General features: G+C 39.5%; 1 protein-coding gene across 1 annotated transcript in view; it reads right to left on the reverse strand.

Annotated features, from left to right (window-relative positions):
- Positions 1–19856, reverse strand: part of GUCY1A2 (guanylate cyclase 1 soluble subunit alpha 2) — a 151731-nt gene that overhangs the window by 1836 nt on the left and 130039 nt on the right. The window contains exon 7 of the mRNA XM_051608903.1: positions 10389–10543. Within this exon, the coding sequence (XP_051464863.1) occupies positions 10389–10543 (155 nt within the window). The remainder of the gene's footprint in view (positions 1–10388; positions 10544–19856) is intronic.

Here is a 19856-nt window from a genome sequence, read left to right on the forward strand (position 1 = left end):
GCAGTTTTGAGGTAATGGTAAATTCTGAGCACAGTTGGATATATGAAAGCAGTCTTCATCTCTTCCCCTCCCAAGGTATTTATTGTCTATCTATTTGAAGCTCAAAAACATCCGTGGGACAAACTTTATTAGCTTCAGTGGATTTTGCAATAGGTTGTTTATTTAATGTCTTTGAAGCTGATTCTGGCAAGTAAATGAATGAATAAATCCTGTTGCCAGGAGAATTCTCCAGGTTTCTTATCACCTGTAATGGCACTTCCTTCACTGAGTGTTTTTTGTGGGTTTTGTCTGAGACAATATGTGTGACCTCATTGAAATATAAAGGCATTTTCTTCCCAGGTTTTAAACAATCAGTTGGCTATAAATCCAGTAATGTTTTTGCCTTTGAAATTCTGTGGTGGTCTTTCTTTAGCATGTGGTTTGAATGTCATAGTCTGTTTTCCAGACTGTCAATTTTATGATCAAAATACTGTAATATTTTCTGAATTGCATGAGAATTTGCAAAGACCTCTGCAGAGAAGCTCCTCTCTTTTCATCTCTGCAGTGCTAACAGCAAATATTTTGTCTTTTAAAACTATAGGCTTAATACACTGAAATAACTCTTTGCCACTTCACAAACTAGATTTCTGCAAGCAACAACTGAATTCCTAGAACTTTCTGAGCTAAATCTGTACACAGTCACTTCATTCCTTCTTCCCCAAACTGACCATTTACTCTGAAGCTTCTGGCCCTGCTAAAAATCAATGGTTTCCTTCTCACAGCCTAACATTACTTAATTGTAATGACAGTTATACGAGTCTGAAACTGTAAAAAATATATATATATAAATTCTTTGATTCAATTCAGGGCTGGCAGTGAGTTTAGCTGACATTTTACACAATTTTCTCATAGAACAAAACCACAATATATTAATTTAAGGTCTTCTTTTCACCTTTTTTGTGAATTGTAACTTCGTTGCAATGAAATGTTATGAGAATATCAAAGTTGCCAGGAGTGATGGATGACAAACCAATTAGTCCTTTGGAACATCTCCCACTGCTGTAGCTTGTGATAAACTCCACATGTCTATGTTAGATGCACTCTTTCAATCAGCTACTTACCCTCAGAAGCTGTCTAGCTGACCTTTTATTGAAATAACATTTCAGCTGACAAACAAGCATAGTGGGAAACTCTCTTTACCAAATTTAATGGAAGCTACTTATGATCATATTCTATATAAGTTACTTAGTTTATAATTTTAAGAAAAAAAAGTATTTGCTGGCTTTTGTAATAATATTGTTAGAAAGGCTCTAGCCAGGACAAAAATGGCCTCTTCTTAGCATTCTCCTAAAGAACAGGTTCTTCAGATTCCTTAAATATATTGGTCCTTAAGCTTGGTTTCCTAGACTGAGAATGTGATCATGGTTCAGAAATTGCTTCTGACTTCTTACAGCTTTGTGAATACACTAAAGAAGTAAGTTATCTGCTAATTTTCAGTGTATAGCAGTGAACACATTTTTTGCAGAAATCTTGGCTCTTCTATTTAGGCAATTAGTGATGTTAAAAAGAAAACAGTAGCTATTAATGGCCATGGCCCAGATCTACAGCCCTAAATTTCTTGTCATGTCACGTGTAGAAAGAACCACAAAAGAATCACTACTTCTGCCAAGCAGCTGAATGGATAATGCAGAACCTCAGTGGGGGCAAGGCCGAGCCACACAGTCAGCTTTTGCATTTCCCCTCTGGCTCAGGTGAAAAGCCAGTGTAAAACTTTTTGGTCTGGAAGGTTTCCTGGGTGGTGGCACCCAGTTCTGATTGCTTGTCTTACCATGTGGACCATTCTTAGAACATCTTGTTGTGACCAAATCAGATGGTCTGTTGTTAAAATCTGACAGCACAATCTATCTTTCACCTTCAGGAAACTGTTCTTTATGGTGAGGGTGACAACACACTGGAACAGGCTGCCCAGGGAGGTTGTGGAGTCTCTTTCTCTAGGGACATTCAAGACCCATCTGGGTGCAGTCCTGAGTAATATGCTCTAGGGAAGCCTGCTTTAGCAGGGGACTTGGACTAGATGATCTCTAGACGTCCCTTACAACTCCAGTGATTCTGTGATTCTGTGGCAGATTAAATTCTACATAGAATGTCCCCAGATTGTCTTGCAGCCACAGAGCTTATGCTGAAGTTACACAACCTCTGCAGTCCAGGAATATGCATATAACAACGAGGCTGAAAATTTTCCAAAGCATTTATCTCAGCTGTATGTCCTGCATCACTTCTGTGTATTTCCCTTAAAAGCAATATTGCAAAGGATACTTTTATAGTAAGTTAGTATCAGGTTCAAAATTTCTGATTCCACTCAAATGGTTGGATATATAATTTACAATTCAGTGCTTAAATTGGGAGGATCAGGCAACTCAAGCATTGCTATAAATTGCCTGGAACTAGGTCTGCCCTCAGTTTGTCTTCTTTGTTGGTTTATCAGGGGAGGGAGAACTTCTCGAACACTGATTTGTAGCTGATGAACTTTGACAGCTTCCCCTTCTAACCTTAAGCTTCCAGAATTGTTTGAATTCTTGTTCTTTCTCTTCCTTGGTGTAAATGCTGTTGCTTTCAGACAAAAAGAGATGCTATCTTAGAATGATTCAATTTTTTTTTATTTATTTTCAGTTCCTTCATTAAAAATAAATAAATAAATAAATAAATATCAGTATGGAAACAGAAAATGTTATTTTCTAGTGGAAAAAAGCATTTCAATGTCAGAAGATCTGTGTATGAATAAAAATTGGGTTCATACTTAGTGGGAACTTTGAAGAAGTTTTTAAAAGCTGTAGCTCTTTTTTGCATAGATGAAATGATAGAATAATTATAGATCAAAGTATTTTTGCAAGAAGCAGTCACATTTTCATCAGAGAGTTCCTATATGCAGAAAATTAACTAAGAACGGTTTGTTATTATAGAATTATTTGTTGCAAGGCCCTCTATGCTGAGTGCATGCTTTCCACAATGATTTTTACTCCCCATGCCCACTGGAAAGCAATTTCACCTCTTCATCTCTCCATCTCTCAGGGATGTCAGACCTTTGTACTTGTCCCTGGATGCTGTGAAGACAAATTAATACTCACACAAAAAAAACACCTCTGTTTGCTCTCAGGCTCAACAGGAAGAATGGCTGCAAATATTTTAATATTTTTTGTGTGTGTGTGGAAAGCAGGCTAACCCTCTCTATTCCTCCACAAACAAGATACAATCACAAACTGCAGGATCTGTCAAAAGGAGGGGTAGGATGGTGAGAGGAGCAGTCACTTAGCAGCCTGGAGTGGCAACTCCTTTGGAAATATGGAAGAGCAACTCCTTCAGAAATACAAGAGACAATCTTTCTTGAGAACCCTATTTCCACAGCCAAAGGAATAAATTATTACCATGTGTGTTGACTCTAGCTGCTTTGAGAAACAGCAGTGCTGAGGAAGTATTCACCTAGCTTCAGCATGCTTTAATACTTCGAGTCCCTCCATGAAGGCTTCAGAGGACATTGCCCATACAGTGTCTGAAATCCTTCAAGACCTCCTCCCCACTGTTGTGACTAGTGCTTGCTGGACATGGCTCGCTCAGGCTGCCACATCCCAGCAAACTTTGCAAATCCCAGCTTGTAATGCTTTTGTCTTGCCTTTTACACCAGACTTCTCTTAAAAGCCACCTTCAGGCCACAGTCAGGATAAATCTTTCCAGAGTCAACAGGCAGTAAGAAGCAAGCAAGCAGGCCAGGTAATGATGCAGCCCATCCTTGGTCAGGCTCCTCCTCTTGCTTGCCAAGCTTGCCACTCACTGTCTCCTGACCACAGGAGCAGTTTAGGAGGATCCATCTCCTCGGAACAAAGAACCATCTGCCTGATCAGTTTGCTCCCCTCTCTCTTTCTCAGGCACTCCACAAAATGTACAGTGGACATACTTCACAGTATATCCAGTTCCTGAGATAGGTACCATAAACTGATATGTCCATTTAAAGATGCATATATAATATGCATGATATTGTAACTTTCAAACACATGTTCCTGTCTAATTAGATATGAGACTAATGATAGCATTTGCTGTTCAATAAACTACATAAGAGGAATATAACGTTCAAGTAAGGTATTAACGACAGCCAAATATTTATTCAGCTTTGGTTTTGCATAGATATACCTTGTAACCTCTGTATAATGAATTTCCATGTACTGCAAATAAAAGCCACATTATGATACAGTTTCACAATTTGCTGAATCAGAATTAAAAAACCCACCCACTCAGAACTGAACTTCAGTGTAAGCTTCTTTTAGGAAAATTGTTTTGGATAGACCAAAATTTGAACAATATCTCTTAAAGACATATAATGCACAATATTAAAGGGGAAAATGCACTGCCTTCCTCAATACAATACACACCAAAAACCACAAAGTGGTCAAGTCAATCTGCCATGAACGTTACATTTCACAGGGTGAGCTATCCACACAAGAAAAGGTTCTTTCTGTTCTAACTCTAAAAGAACTGTAAAAACTGCAATAAACCTGGTTCACATCCAGCTATTAAATAGTACAATTGAAAAAATTAATTAATTGCTTCCCAGATGAGTTATCTGAACACTACTGCTGGATTGCTGGGCCCTTCCTCTGTGGCAACAAGTGTTGGTCAGTTCACAAGCTGGGTATCTGGTTTGATAACATGCATTAGCTCATTTTTTCCCAAATTAGTTCAGATTATAAATTATTATGGCACTCATTAGAAATACTGGTAGGCTGTTCATAAAATTTTCTATTTTAATGCCAAAAATCTGTACACTTGGTCCTAAATTTTTAATTTCTCCCTCAGTTTCTATACATGCTAGAAAGACCAGGAGACTGAAAAAAACCCTGACTATATCTGGATCTAATTCATGTCACATTTTGCTTTATTGTTATTTGAACTATGGAAGTTCGTGCATTGGTGTTTTTTCTTCATGCGGATCAATTGTAATAAGATTATGAAAAGACCCACCATGATTTTTTTAATGTGATATATTGTATATCACATGATGCTTAGCATGGTGAGTGTCTATCATTGATCTTTAATATTTTTATTTCTCACCCACCTAAGCAGAAGGAATACTGGATCTCTGGTCTGTTTGGAACATTAGAGAATTAGGTTCAGTGAACACGATTGTGCCACCACTAGCAGAGAGGCCCCAGGCTTTGTGTTGGTCTAACAGTGCTGGCCTCAGGACTTGTCTGGATTTGATAAGGTTTGAGCTTTTTGCAGTTTTAGCAGTTGTCTGGCGGTAAGATGACTAGTGTCAAAATACGTTTTAGCTTTAGCTGTGTGGAACTGCGGTGTAACATATGCTGTTAACTAATGAACAGTGATTTAACAGAGTACAGTGAAGTACCTAAGAACCTGGAGTAAAAATTTACTGTCACAAAGCATAAGCACAGGTGGACAGCAGAGGCCCCAGGACCATAATCTCAAATCACAGTGACTTACGGGGGTGCAGCCTCGTGGAGGCAGATAACACTAGGAACAGAATAACAAAAATAAGCCAATGCATTTTGACTAGAGTTCTAATACTTTACAGAATCACAGAATCGCTGGAGTTGGAAGGGACCTCTAGAGATCATTTAGTCCAACCACCCTGCTGAAGCAGGATCCCCTAGAGCACATTACACACGACTGCATCTAGGCAGGTCTTGAACATCTCTAGAGAAGGAGACTCCACAACTCCCCTGGGCAGCCGGATCCAGTGCCATTCACCCTCACAGTAAAGAAGCTTTCCCCCATGTTCAGATGGAACTTCCTGTGTTCCAGTGTTTGCCCATTGCTCCTAGTCCTACTGCTGGGCACCACTGAAAAGAACCTGGCTCCATCCTCCTTACACTAGCCCTTTAATTATTTACAGACACGAATAAGGTCTCCTCTCAGCCTTCTCCAGGCTAAAGAGTCCTAGCTCTCTCAGCTTTTCCTCATAAGGGAGATGCTCCAGTTCCCCAATCATCTTTGTTGCCCTCCACTGGACTTTGTCCAGCAGTTCCCTGTCTCTCTTGAACTAGGGAGCTCATAACTGAACACAGGATTCCAAATGTGGCCTCACTAAGGCAGAATAAAGGGGGAGGATGACCTCCCTTGACATACTGGCCACACTCTTCCTAATGCATCCCAAGATACCATTGGCCTTCTTGACCACAAGGGCACAATGCTGGCTCATTGTTAACTTATTGTCTACCATGACTCCAAAGTCCTTCTCCTCAGTGCTGCTTTGCAGCAGGTCAGCCCCTAACCTATACTGATGCATGGGGTTGCTCTGCCCCAGATGCAGGACTTTACATTTGCTCTGTTAAATCTCATTAAGTTCCTCTCTGTGCAGCTCTCCCTCATGTCCAGGTCACGCTGGATGGCAGCACAGCCCTCTGGTGTGTCAGCCATCTCTCCCAGTTTTGTATCATCAGTGAGCTTGCCAGCTCTCTCAGCATTCACAGGTACATCCCATCAGGGTCCATGGGCTTATGGATGTCCAGCTTGGCCAACTGGTCTCTAACCCACTCCTCCTCTACTAAGGGGGAAAGTCTTCCTCTCTCCAAACCTTCCCCTTGCCTCCAGGTTCTGGGATTCATGAGGAACAGCTTTAGCAGTGAAGACTGAAGCAAAGAAGGCATTCAGTAACTCTGCCTTCTTTGTGTCTTCCACCACTAGGGCAACCACCTCATTTATCAGCAGGCCTACATTTCCCCTAGTCTTCCTTTTTCTAGTGATATACTGGAAAAAACTTCTTGTTGTCTAAGTACAGTGGCCAAGTTGAGTTCTTCTTGAGCCTTGGCCCTTTTAATTTTCCCCCTGCATAGCTCCACTGCATCTTGGTATTCCTCATAGGTTGCCAACCCCCTTTTCCACAGGCCATAAACTTTCCTTTTGCTCCTGAGGTCCAGCCAAAGCTCTGGTCTTCTTCCCTGTTGGCTCATCTTCTGGGACCTGGGGATGGCCTTCTTCTGTGCCTTTAAGAGTTCCTCCTTGAAGTATGACCAGCCTTCCTGGGCTCCTTGGCCCTTCAGGACTGTCTCCCAAGGGACACTCTCAACCATGCTCTGAAACAGGCAAGTCTGCCCTTCAAAGTCCAAGGTGGTCTTATAAATCTCATTGTGCTTCCTTCCTGAGCATAGAAAATAGCGTCATTTTATTCAATTCAGCAAAATGTAGATGAATTAATTGGACTAACAATATTTGTTTGTGTCTATGTATAAGCTGTGTTCTCTTTCTTTCCCTAACTAAATTGCCTGTCCATGAACATCTCATGAACAGATACATGGTGAATTGACCAATATAAAAAGAACCATTGGAAATAAAACTTAAAATAATCTGGAAAGGCTCTTGGACAGCAAAAACCAGCTTGTCCATGAGACAGAAAATATATATGTAGAATTGATTAGATAGACAGATAGATAGGTAGATATAGATATAGATTAGATATAGATATAGATACAGATGTAGATATAGATATAACCTGTAGGAAAAAGAATTTTATTAAAATAAAAATCTTCTAAGGAGTTTATAGAAATGCAGTGTTATTTTTAAATCACAAGAAAGAGAGATGTATGTGCACCCTTCTTAATTACCTAGAAGTAAAACTTCTTCCATGCAACATTCTGTGAGACAGTTGTTAAAAACCTATTCAAATTCTGCAGTTTTTAATAATTTTTAAAGGCTAAGGAGCAATTTAACAGGTGAACTAGCAGTGACCTCACCCATTCCAATAAGGAGGTACACCTGGTTACTCTCTCTCCTACATCAGTTAAGGATGTGGGATACAGGTTGTTCATCTTTGCCTAAGCTCAGGTCGCAGAAGTATTGCCCAGCATGTGATAAGGGAAAGTATCTGTACCCAACACCTGGCACTAGAAGCACCTTCTCCATAAGGGAAATAAATGCTGGAAAAGACCAGAGGTGGAAGGAAGAGAAAAAGAGAATTCATTTTTTTAATACAGTTATTTGACAAATAGCAACAATTACGTTTACCAGCTTTTCATAACTGCTTAGAGATCCCAAGGCATTACATTGTAATACTATTAGGGAAACAGGATGAATGTAGGTATATTATATTAATATCTGATAAACATCATTATGCAAGCTGAAACAAAGAATTAAAAATTATTTATTCTCTCTTCTGTGCTGAAGAAGAGTCTGATAAATCTCATTGTGCTTCCTTCCTGAACATAGAAAACAGGGTAATTTTATTCAATTCAGCATAATGTAGATGAATTAAATAAACCTTGAGCTGGATTTGCCAGTTTACTAAAGGAACAAAGAATGTATCATTCTCCTCCTATTCCTCCTAGCCCCATGTTTAAACATGGACCAGTCTGGGATACTCTACTCCCTCTCCAGTTTCTACAGGTTTCACTGGAAACTTTACCAGTGGCGTTCCAGTGCTCTCAATTTACAATGCTCAGTGACTGACAGCAAATGAAATAAAGCTCTGCTGTCCTTCAGTCAAAAGACCTGCCTGAGTAAAGAAAACAAGATACTTTGAACAGAAGTGAGCTCTTACCCCCATCAGATTCAAAGGCCACCTTGGTACTGTCTCATACTACAGAGTTCTGCACAGGCAGGTGTAACTAGAGCAAGGTTGCCCCAGGTTCACTGCTGCTGCTAGGCAACACCACATCTTATATTTATAATTTTAGACTCTGATTCTTACATAGGCAGATTATGGGCTTGCAAGGAAGCATCTGAAACCAGTAACAGGCATTCTGAAGTGTGATTATAATTTGAATGCTGATGATGCTTTCTAACACATAATCTTTAGCATAAAAGGAAAGCTGGTAATTATTGGATACATTTCCAGGATCTGTATGTCTTGTAAGCACAAAACTTGTATCAGAATTTTCATCAGGGGGCATGGTAGACACAAACATGCCATGACTGATATTAGTAGGTTAAATTAATTGAAAATTTTGTTGTTTTCATACCGATTTCAGAATTATCTACTTTGGAAAACACTGCTTCTTAGAAAATAAAAATATTAACTAAGTATGCAGCAGCATGGTATGATCAAATAGAAGCATTTGATGGAATATAAGGTCAACTAGAAAGACATTTCAGTTTGCAATGAATCACTGTATTTGTACGCAGCAAATTACCTAGTCATGCATATTATATTTAAGAAAATTTATTCAGATGCATTGTTTATTTGGACAGTACCAGTATATTATGTTCAAACCTTCTACATCACCTTCAGAAGCTTTGAATAAACCTGCCCTATAGCACATTTTGTAATTGCACTCTCTTCTGGCCACTGAGTCGGCAGTGTTATTTCTTGATTTCTCCCCTGTCCTCGTGCACTCATGAATGGGCTTTTATTCACTAGTTTAAATTAATTTTAAGCTTCTGACTGATTTATAATTTAGCATATCAGACACTTTGATTCCTGGATGAAGAAATTCCATCTAAAACTTTCATTTACATAACCATGGGGAAGAATAAATATTGAGAACCACAGTTCTACATAAGGGAAAAAAACAAACAATAACACATAAAACCCCCCACAACTAAACAAAAACAAACAAGCAAACAAAAACCCAGAAAGAAAAGCCTTATTTTTTGAGCAATTGCATACAGATTTACCACAAAGAAACAGTCCCAAAACCAGAGCAAAACTGTACTTCAGAAATTTATTTCAGATACAGAATGTTATAAAAAAAGTAAGATTGAGGTCTCCTGTCAAAAAAGTGAGCACATCAGTAGTAATCCAAGCAGCAGAAATTCTAATAGTCAAGCTGTCAAATTTGAACAATAAGGAACACCTTTTTTTATTTAGGAGCTGTTCCTCCTAACCAGATTAAATCAAGCTTTCTCTCTATTTGCATAATTTCTTCAAAGAGCTAAGGATAATGCTTTGCCATTTTCTATTTTTTTTCTTACATTAAGAAAATGTTTCTATCATGTGTCTCTATACAGTGCTAAATAAGAAATTTTGTCTTCAAGAAGGCATAAAAACTTTTTGAAAGCTTGGTCTTGCTGGCAAAATTAAATAAAGACTTTCTTCTGAGCAAATGAGAATGTGCTTCTCTTCATCAACTGTGTCGAGTGGGTGGAACTCAAATCCTTAGCCCAAAGTTGTAATAGTGCATAAAACTATGGTGCTATGAGAGACATGTCCCACTTCTGTTACACATTATTTGGCAGGAATGGTTGGCACTCCTGTTGTGCTTCTTTGCCTCCACTGCCTGACTTCTTTGCACATTCTAATAGCAAACAAAAGACTGACAGCCCCATGCAACACCTCTTTCCAGTTGTCCTGCTGCCCTGTCAACTTTCTGTTGAAGTTCATGTATTGAGGGCAGAGCATGTTACAGGATCGAGCTCAAAACAGGCTGAAATAAAAACAGTATGAAAAAGCTAAGAGGACTTACTGGTATGTGGTCGGACTGACATTGATGCGGCGTGGGTGACTTCCTGACTCAAACTTGCTTGCAAGGGTGACGTTGTTCCCAAAGAGGCAATAACGTGGCATTCTGACACCAACAACGCCGGCCAGCACTGATCCTGAGTGAATGCCTATCCTCATCTGGAAAAACATGAGATCCGTGTCAGTCTGTCTTCCTTGTGTTAATGTAATGACAAGGTAATGACACTAGCACTTATTTAAAAGCCAGTCACAGCAACCTCTTCAAAGAAATAAAAATCAAAGAAGAAAGAGTAAAGTGGAAGAAAAGAGGATCTCCCATTCCTCTAGCTTAAAGCAGATGCAGTAAAAAAACAAAAAGAAAACAAAAAGAAAAAGAAAAGAAAAGAAAAGAAAAGAAACAACAAGAAAACAACAACAACAACAACAAACACCCACATGGTTATCTTTTTTATTAAAACTATTTTCTTCTGTGCACATTTGCTGGAGACTACAACAGCCACAACAGAATATGCTGAACAGAATAGGATGGGATGCCCAAGAGTTACTGCAATAGCAGCCATCTAATTACACAAATAGATACATTAGAGAGGGCTATTTTTATCACCACTTCTAACACAGGCTTTAATGTAAGACTCAAATTTTCTCAAACTGGCAGAAAGAGTAGTAAAGTGGAATGAATTAATATGGTGCTTTTATCTTTTTCATAGCTTTTTCTTCCAAACTTCTCAAGGTCTAAGGTCTTTCTCACTTTGTCAGACTGAGAGATATTGCAACAGTGAAGATGATGAAGATTAAGGCACCAGTGACTTAAAAAATAGCTCTCTTCCCCTGCAAAATAAGGAGGAATAAATCCCTACCAAATTAAAAGAAACCCATGTGACTATTCTAGAAATCATCCCCTGTAACTTTCTGAGATATGGTGACTGCATTGACCTGTAAAGCTTGGAGTCACAGTCCAAGTTCCTTTCAGAATTAATAATGAGAAGATTTACTCTGCATAAATTTTAGCAATCAATTGTGTTTGCCAAGAAAATAATTTTTAAAAATAAGAAATTCTTTTTCTCTTCTTAACTTTATAACATGGCAATAACGAAAAAGAAGGTATTTATATCTTGTGAGGATACTCTTACTCATAGCAACAGGACTGCTGCAAAATGTGATCATGCGAAGAAAATAAATAGCAACTACTAAAACAAAGGGTCTGATGGGGTCTGAGTGAGTAACTTAACTAATACTATACTTCTTATGTTTCTTTGACTTAATTCACAGTTATCACAGTGTGATTTAGTCTGTCAATCCCTATATTTTTTTTAATAATACAATACATATTTACTCAAATACAAATAAAAAAAATAATTGTTAGCATTTTTTATGTTGAAACAAACGACAGCATTTTATAACCTTGGTGTCAATGAAACTCTATGAACAAGTGAGAGCCCATATTAGTTCACTGACTACAGTTCTTCCCATTTATCCAAGACTTTTACCATGCAGCTAAGTGTCCTTGTTATTTTCTTCCTCTGTGTCACTGATAAGGGGTATAGGATTGTATCTGCTTTACAGTAAGCCCATGTATAACCTAAGGACATGTCCTTCTGCATTCAATGTGATACTACTCACAACATTTCCACAAGCAACGTAAAACCTTCCATCTTCACAATAATGCTGTTATTATTTTTTTAAGTTTAAAAAAACCTAAAAAATCCTTTAACAAATAGCACTGGAATTTAATTGAGCTTTCAAACCCTTACTACAGTTTGGAAGGCAACTACTGAAATTCTTCAGATACTCTATCCTATTGAACTGCACCCACAGACTTGCTTTGGTTGTGAACATCCATGCAAACTCATTACACCCACGTTATTTTGGTCCTATTTTGGGGGATGAAGATTTTCTTCTTTTGCCACAACATACATTTAAGTTCCATTGTTCATTTCCAGTGAAAAAAGTGCTCCTGCACTTAAGAAGTGAGCAAACAGCCCTTCTGCATGTTAGTGAGGCCTTCTGCATGTCACCTGCCCTCAGCAAAAGGCTACAAGCAGAAAGTCTTGTTCCACAACATCAAATATGCTGTCAACTTTCCATAAATAATAAAGAACTTATTTATAATGTCTTGTTTTTGCAAGATGGAAAAAGGATTTTGTACACAACTTTAAGAAGAGCCGATGATACCTATTTGTTCCACTGCTACTCTGCACATTCATTATAAGAACCACAACTAAACTGCTTGCTGTAACCTCTTCTAGGGTACATCAATCACATATGAAAGCTGGAATGAGACTATAAGAAAAAGCAGTAGCTTTCTTTTGCTATTGAAAAGTGGAGACGAGAGTAGACAGAGTAGAAGGAAAATCTGGTCGTGAAAAATGTACTAAGAAAATAAAATTAGCTTTTGCAATATATGCAGTAAAAGTTAAAGTTTTTGTTGGTTGTTTTTCTATTTTCACTCTTGAAGTGCTTCCTTTTACATGTCCACACAGCTCTTTATCGTTCAATACTACAGTGACACAGGACTTCCAAATAATTTCCAAATCCACCAGGATTCCAAATTCTCAGTAGCCTAAGTTTAATCTATCTTAAAAAACTCAAACTCCACTCACACAGTATATGTTTTCAAGATATTTTTCTCATTATTGTCTCAAAAATACTCTGGGGAAATGGCCTTTGTGGGTTGGACTTTTCTGCATGTGCCACGGAAACCAGCTGCAGACTTGCTGAAAAAAATACAAGCTAATATATGACTCTTAAAACAAAATACTTTCCTTTGCAAGGTATGGTGAATGAAGCTAAAGCCATGCCAAATTCCACAGAAAAACTGAGGCAGGGAGAAAAATAAATATATATTTAAAATTTCACTCAGGAGGACATGGGTTAGACAGAAAGACCAACTGATGTCATCTACTTGGACTTGTGCAAAGCATTTGACACTGTCCCACATTATATTATTGTATTTAAATTAGAGAGACATGGACTTGATGGATGGACCACTCAGTGGATAAGGAATTGGCTGAATGGTCACACTCAAAGAGCTGCAGTCAACAGCTCAGTCTCCAAAGGGACATCAATGACAAGTGGTATTCCTCAGGGGTTGGTACTGGGAGTGGTGCTTTTTAACATCTTTGCCAGTGACATGGACAGTGGAATTGAGTGCAACCTCAGCAAGTTTGCTGATGACACCAAACTGTGTGATGTGGTCAACACACTGGAGGGAAGAGAGGCCATCCAGAGGAATGTTGACAGGCTTGTGAGCAAGGCCCATGACAACCTCATAAAGTTCAACAAGGCCAAGTGCAGTGGTGTCCTGGGTTGGGGCAATCTCAAGCACAAAAGCAGTGTGGGTGGAGAATGGATTGAGAATAGCCCTGAGGAAAAGGACCTGGGGGGTGTTGGTTGATGCGAAGCTCAACATGGCCCAGCAATGTGTGCTTGCAGACCAGAAAGCCAACAATGTCCTGGCTGCATCAAAAGAAGTGTGGCCAGCAGGTCAAGGGAGGTGATTTTCCCCCTCTACTCCGCTCTCATGAGAACTCTCCCTGCAGTACTGCATCCAGTTCTGGAGCCAGCAACAGAGGAAGGACACGGAGCTGTTGGAGAAAGTCCAGAGGAGGGCCACGAAGATGATCCAAGGGCTGGAGCACCTCTGCTATGAAGACAGGCTGAGAGAGTTCGGGCTGCTCCTCCTGGAGAAGAGAAGGCTCTGAGAAGACCTTATAGTGGCCTTCCAGTACCTGAAGGGGGCCTTCAGGAAAGCTGGGGAGGGACTTTTTACAAGAGCGAGTAGTGATAGGACAAGGCAAATGGTTTTAAACTGGAAGAGGGTAGATTTAGGTTAGATATTAGGAAGAAATTCTTCACTATGAGGGTGGTGAGACAGTGGAACAGGTTGCCCAGAAGACTTGTGGATGCCCCATTCCTGAAAATGTTCAAGGCCAGGTTGGATGGGGCTTTGAGCAACCTGGTCTAGTGGGAGGTGTCCCTGCCCACGCAGGGGGGTTGGGACTAGATTATCTTTAACGTCCTTTCCAACCTAAACAATTCTATCATTCTATGATTCTATCTTCTGTGAACTGCTTGACTTTCAGAAGGTATGATACAGGAGAAGAAAGGAAACAGCTTTTCTATTTAATACAGTGGGTATCTGAAGAGATTTTTAAAACTTATTGTTTGGCTGAGTACATAGCATTCTGTGTTCTGTAAAAGCTTTGATTTAAAAACACATGTTCCAACAACAATAAAGGTATTCTCACAAAAAATTGTTAAACTACTCAGGGCTACTGATGAGAGTGTCAAAAACTGAAATTTTCATTGAGTGCACGAACTTTAATGTAGTTTTTCTCAGTAAACCATCCAGATGAATTCCAGATACAAGACAAAATTACATCAAGAATGACTTGCAATAAAGCTCCACTTTTGCTTCATTGCATAGTTCCCTATAAGAAAAAGACTGCACCACTGATGCTATCACCAGGAAGTATTCCTTAGTGCGTCTTCTTGTACTAAGAATAACCATTACATTGGTCATATATTACTTTGTAGTGAAATACGCTTTTCATAAAAATGTCTTTTCAAGGTTTTATTTTCTCTGCAGATATTCCGAATTTTTCCTTACTGAGTTGAAATGTGTTAACAGTTTAAGGTTTTGGGGTTGTTTTTTTTTGTTGTGGGTTTTAGTTTGTTTGTTTGCTTTGGTTTTTTTACAAAGGATGAAAAAGTGATCAAATTATTAGCAACAAAACACATATTGGGGCACATCAACCTCTCACATTGATTTTGAAACAAAAGAAAAATCTGCCTAGAGAAGATGACTTAGAGCAATAGTAACAGTTATACATGTAGAGTTATAGTTCCCAAGACATATTGTATATGCAACCCTTATCCGTGCTTTCCCAAAACAGTTATCATTGATATGGTATGATATAATAACATATTAAATGCAAACTAGGTGGCAATACTAGGATGGTTTATTTGTCTATCATAACTATATGTATTAATCTACATCCTTTAAATATGTGTAATATATCATACATCATTGTCATGATTAAATTTATCATTTTTTATTAAAATGCATGGTCTTCATCTGTGCTGACTGCTCCTTTATCTGCCCTTAATTATTTTGCTGATGATAAAATGGCAGCATATAACTAAGACTGGAAGTTCAGAGGCATTATGCATACAAATTAAAAGACAACTCTTTGGAAACTATCACAAAGAGAAGATTGAAGTGGGGGAGGAACAACTGAGAGAATACCTCAAAGTTAGGGAACAGTGAGGAGATGAACAAAGGCAAATGACTTTTCTAGAGCAGAATATTGGAAGGTGCAATGGGCACTGAAACATGAACAGGTGTGAAAAAGAGCAAGAGAGCTGTGAGAGGCTTTTAGATAAAGAAGAACAATTTGAACTGGCTGCAATCGAAAAATTTATGGTGGTAAATGACAGAGAAGAAAGATTAACTGTGATCTTTGCAGCAGCTGTGGCAATAGTGACGTAGAGAAAAGCTGATGTGAATGTCAGAGGCATAAAAGAAAAGCAGCCTGAATTAATTGATGGAGGTCAAGAAAAAAGACATGGCAATGTGGAAAAGAAAAGCAGCTTCCAAAATTTTAAAGAAAATACAGTAGTATTTGAATATTGCCTACAGGATAAGGTACAGGGAGCAGAAAAGGCTAATACCTGAGTGACACGAAGGATAGTGGTTTTGTACAACTGTGATACATCAAGAAGGTTTGTAAGGAAAGATAAGGAGAACTGGAGCTACAGTTATGACCTGACGGGGAAATGTTCATGGGGTGGTACCAGTTAGAACTAATAGTTCTGAGGGGACTGAGACAGAACAGTCAAAAACAACCGGAAACAGGGCTGATCTTAATGTGTTTTTCTGACATGTTGAATCTTAGAAGAGTTGTGTATTACTCCATTACACCTCCTTATTGCCAAAGCATGATTTTTCCTTTTTTATAGGTAAAAGTCCTGGGTTTTGTTTTATGAGCTGTGCAGTTTCCATTAGTTCTAACAGGCCCGGTGTCTTCTTAAGTACCAAACTGAAATCTTGCATCAAAATAAAGTCTATTGCAAGTGAGATGAACATAAATGCAACTCTGAAAACTCACAACCCATCTACATTCCCATTATGGTGAAGAGGCACAAATATTTAATAAAGAGTAAAGCAATGCAGTGGTGTGCCTGTAGTAAATTTCATCATTGCTAATTTATTCTTTAATAGTTTTTTTCAGTTAATCAGTGTCTTCGCAGTAAGCAAATCTAGCAATTAGCTTTTTGTTCAAAGCTCTTTTCAAAGCTCTTGAGCTTCTTCTCTTCTGAAACCCCACCGACAAATAAGTTCTCCTTTCCCTTTCCTCATTTCCCCATGCAATTCTCAAGGAAAAAACTCTGACAATAAATGCAAGTGGAATGATACCATCCTACAGTCACAAGTAGTACCTGTACCTTCTCAAGAACATTTTATAAAACCTCCTCAAATCTAAGATATTTATGAATGCATGTCTGCAAGTCGATAACCGAGAGAACACATTAAAACCTGTATTTCCCTTCAATCAAAACTACAACATTGCATTACAAGTCTTAGAAATACTTCATTTATTAGCTAGACCAGAAAACAATGGTTCAAACTGTAACAATTCCTGCATGGAAAATGAACTACGGGTTTTTTTATTATTATTATTCAGACTTCTTATGTACATGGTGCTGTGCAAAAGTATTTGCAATCTTGGTTAAGGGATATTTTAGAAAGCATAACCTGGACTTAATTCAGAAGAAGTGAAAGGAGACAATCGGAGACATCTTTCCTCATAGGTGACAGCATGAAGAACTGCATAAGAACTTGACAGTGAAGAATGATTTCTGAGCTGAAATGAAAACTTTGTGGACAGTATAAAAAGGCAGAGTTAGGAAAAAGAGGAGTCTGTGGGTACCTTTTCTTTTGTCTGTCAGTGAAGGGAAGCTGATGTTGTAACATGCAAGCAGACTTTCCAGTTCAAACCAAAGGTAAATATCAGCTGTCTTCAGACAAGCAAAGAGCAAAATTACACACTCATTTTCAAAATTCTTTCTCTGCAACCAGTAATTTTCAGTTTAAGGATTTCCTGAGCCAAAAGAAGTTCTTTTTGTAGAGGAAGCTTGTTTGTCGTTCACAGTTCCTCGTCAAATATGAACTATGACAATATTTCATGGGAAGGGTAGCTGTAAACATTCTTCTCACTGCACACACAGAGAGAAGGACCTTAATAAACAGTTCTCACACTCTGGAAAACACACTCCCATCCTAGCAAGAGACATCTCAGACTCAAAGGTTAACTGCATCCAGGAGGATTCAATATTCATTTTCACAGAACTGCCTGCTTTACACAGACCCTGAGCTTAAGAAGTGAGGACAGGCTGGGAAGTAGGTGACACAGTTTGGAAAGGAAGCACAGGCAGAAGTAATCCCCCACTCAGCCAGAATTTCAAGGCTTAATAATGTGACTGACTGGCAACTGCCCAGACAGTGTGCTGAGCTGGAAGCAGAGCTCAGGACTGATACAGGCAGTAGCTGTATGGAAATATTTCCACACGTGTGGGTATCACAAGCCAGTAAAGTATTTGAATACAATAGAAAATGTTCTGCTGGATCAGGACTAATCCATTTCAAGAATCATAGAACTATTCAGGTTGGAAAAAACCCTTGGCATCACTGAGTCCAACCATCATCCCTACTCTAAAAAATTCTCCCCTAAACCATATCCACCCACCATCCACACCACATCCAAACAACCCTTAAATACATCCAGGGGTGGTGACTCAACCACTTCCCTGGGCAGCCTATTCCACTGTCTAACCACTCTCTCTGTGAATTTTTTTTTCCTAATGTCCAGTCTAAAACTCCCCTGTTGCAGCTTGGAGCCATTCCCTCTTGTTCTGTCACTGATTACCTGTGAGAAGAGACCAGCACCAACCTCTCTACAATGACCTTTCAGGTAGTTGTAGAGACTGATGAAGTCTCCCTTCAGCCTCCTCTTTCTCAGACTAAACATTCCCAGCTCCTTCAAGCATTCTTCATAAGATTGATTCTCTAGGCCCTTCACCAGCTTCATTGCCCTCCTCTGTATTCATTCCAGCACCTCGATGTCTCTCTTGAATTGAATTGTGTCCAAAACTGGACACAATACTCCAGGTGTGGCCTCACCAGTGCTGTGTACAGGGGGACAATCACCTCTCTACTTCTGCTGGTCACACTATTTCTAATACAAGCCAGGATGCCGTTGGCTTTCTTGGCCACCTGGGCACACTGCTGGCTCATATTCAGCCACTTGCCAATTAGAACCCCAGGTCCTTTTCTGCCAGACACTTTCTAGCTACACTTCCCCAAGCCTGGAGTGTTGCCTGGGGTTGTTGTGGCCCAAGTGCAGGACCCGGCACTTGGCCTTGTTGAAGCCCAGACCAGTAACATCAGCCCAATGATCCAATCTATCCAAGTGTCTCTGTAGAGCCTCCCTGTCCTCATGCAGATCAACACTCCCACCCAGCTTGGTGTCATCTGCAGACTTACTGATGGTACACTCTATGTCCTTATCAAGATCATCAATAAAGATTTTAAACAGAAACAGTCCCAACACTGAGCCCTGAGGAACACCACTTGTGACTGGCCCCAGCTGGATTTTACTCCATTGACCACCACTCTTTGGGCCTGACTGTCCAGCCAGTGCTTGATCCAACAGATCATATGCTCATCCAGGTCATGAGCAGCCAGTTTTTTTATGAGAGTTCTATGGGGAACAGTGTCAAATGCTTTTCGGAGGTCCAGATAGACAATATCCACAGCCTTGCCCTTGTCCAGTAGTCGGGTCATCAGGTCATAGAAGGAGATCAGGTTTGTCAGGAAGGACTTGCCTTTCATAAACCCATGCTGACTGCTCCTGATCCCCTGGTTGTCCTCAGTATGTCTTCTAATGACACTCAAGATGATCTGCTCCATGACCTTCCCTGGTACCGAGGTCAGACTGACAGGTCTATAGTTTCCTGGATCCTCCTTTCTGCCTTTCTCATAGATGGGTGTTACATTTGCTACCCTCCAGTCCACTGGGACCTCCCCAGTTAGCCAGAACTTCATGTAAATAATGGAAAGTGGCTTGGTGATCACATGTGCCAACTCTTTCAGCACCCTAGGATGTAACCCATCCAGTCCCATAGACTTGTGTGCTTCTAAGTGGTGTAAGGTCTCTGACCACTTCCTCTTTAATTGTGATGACCTCATTCTGCATCACCTCCCTGTCTCATAGCTCATGTGGCTGTGTATCCATGGAACAGCTAGTTCCACTGCTAAAGACTCAGGCAAAATAAGTGCTGAGCACCTCAGCCTTTTCCTCATCCTTTGTTACTAACATTCCCTCTGCATCCAGTAAAGGATGGAGATTTTCCTTAATCCTCCTGTTGTTAATGAACTTACAGAAATATTTTGTATTTTCCCTAACAGCTG

The sequence above is a fragment of the Apus apus genome, chromosome 1 (genome assembly GCF_020740795.1).
Source record: "Apus apus isolate bApuApu2 chromosome 1, bApuApu2.pri.cur, whole genome shotgun sequence".
NCBI classification, from domain to species: domain Eukaryota; kingdom Metazoa; phylum Chordata; class Aves; order Apodiformes; family Apodidae; genus Apus; species Apus apus.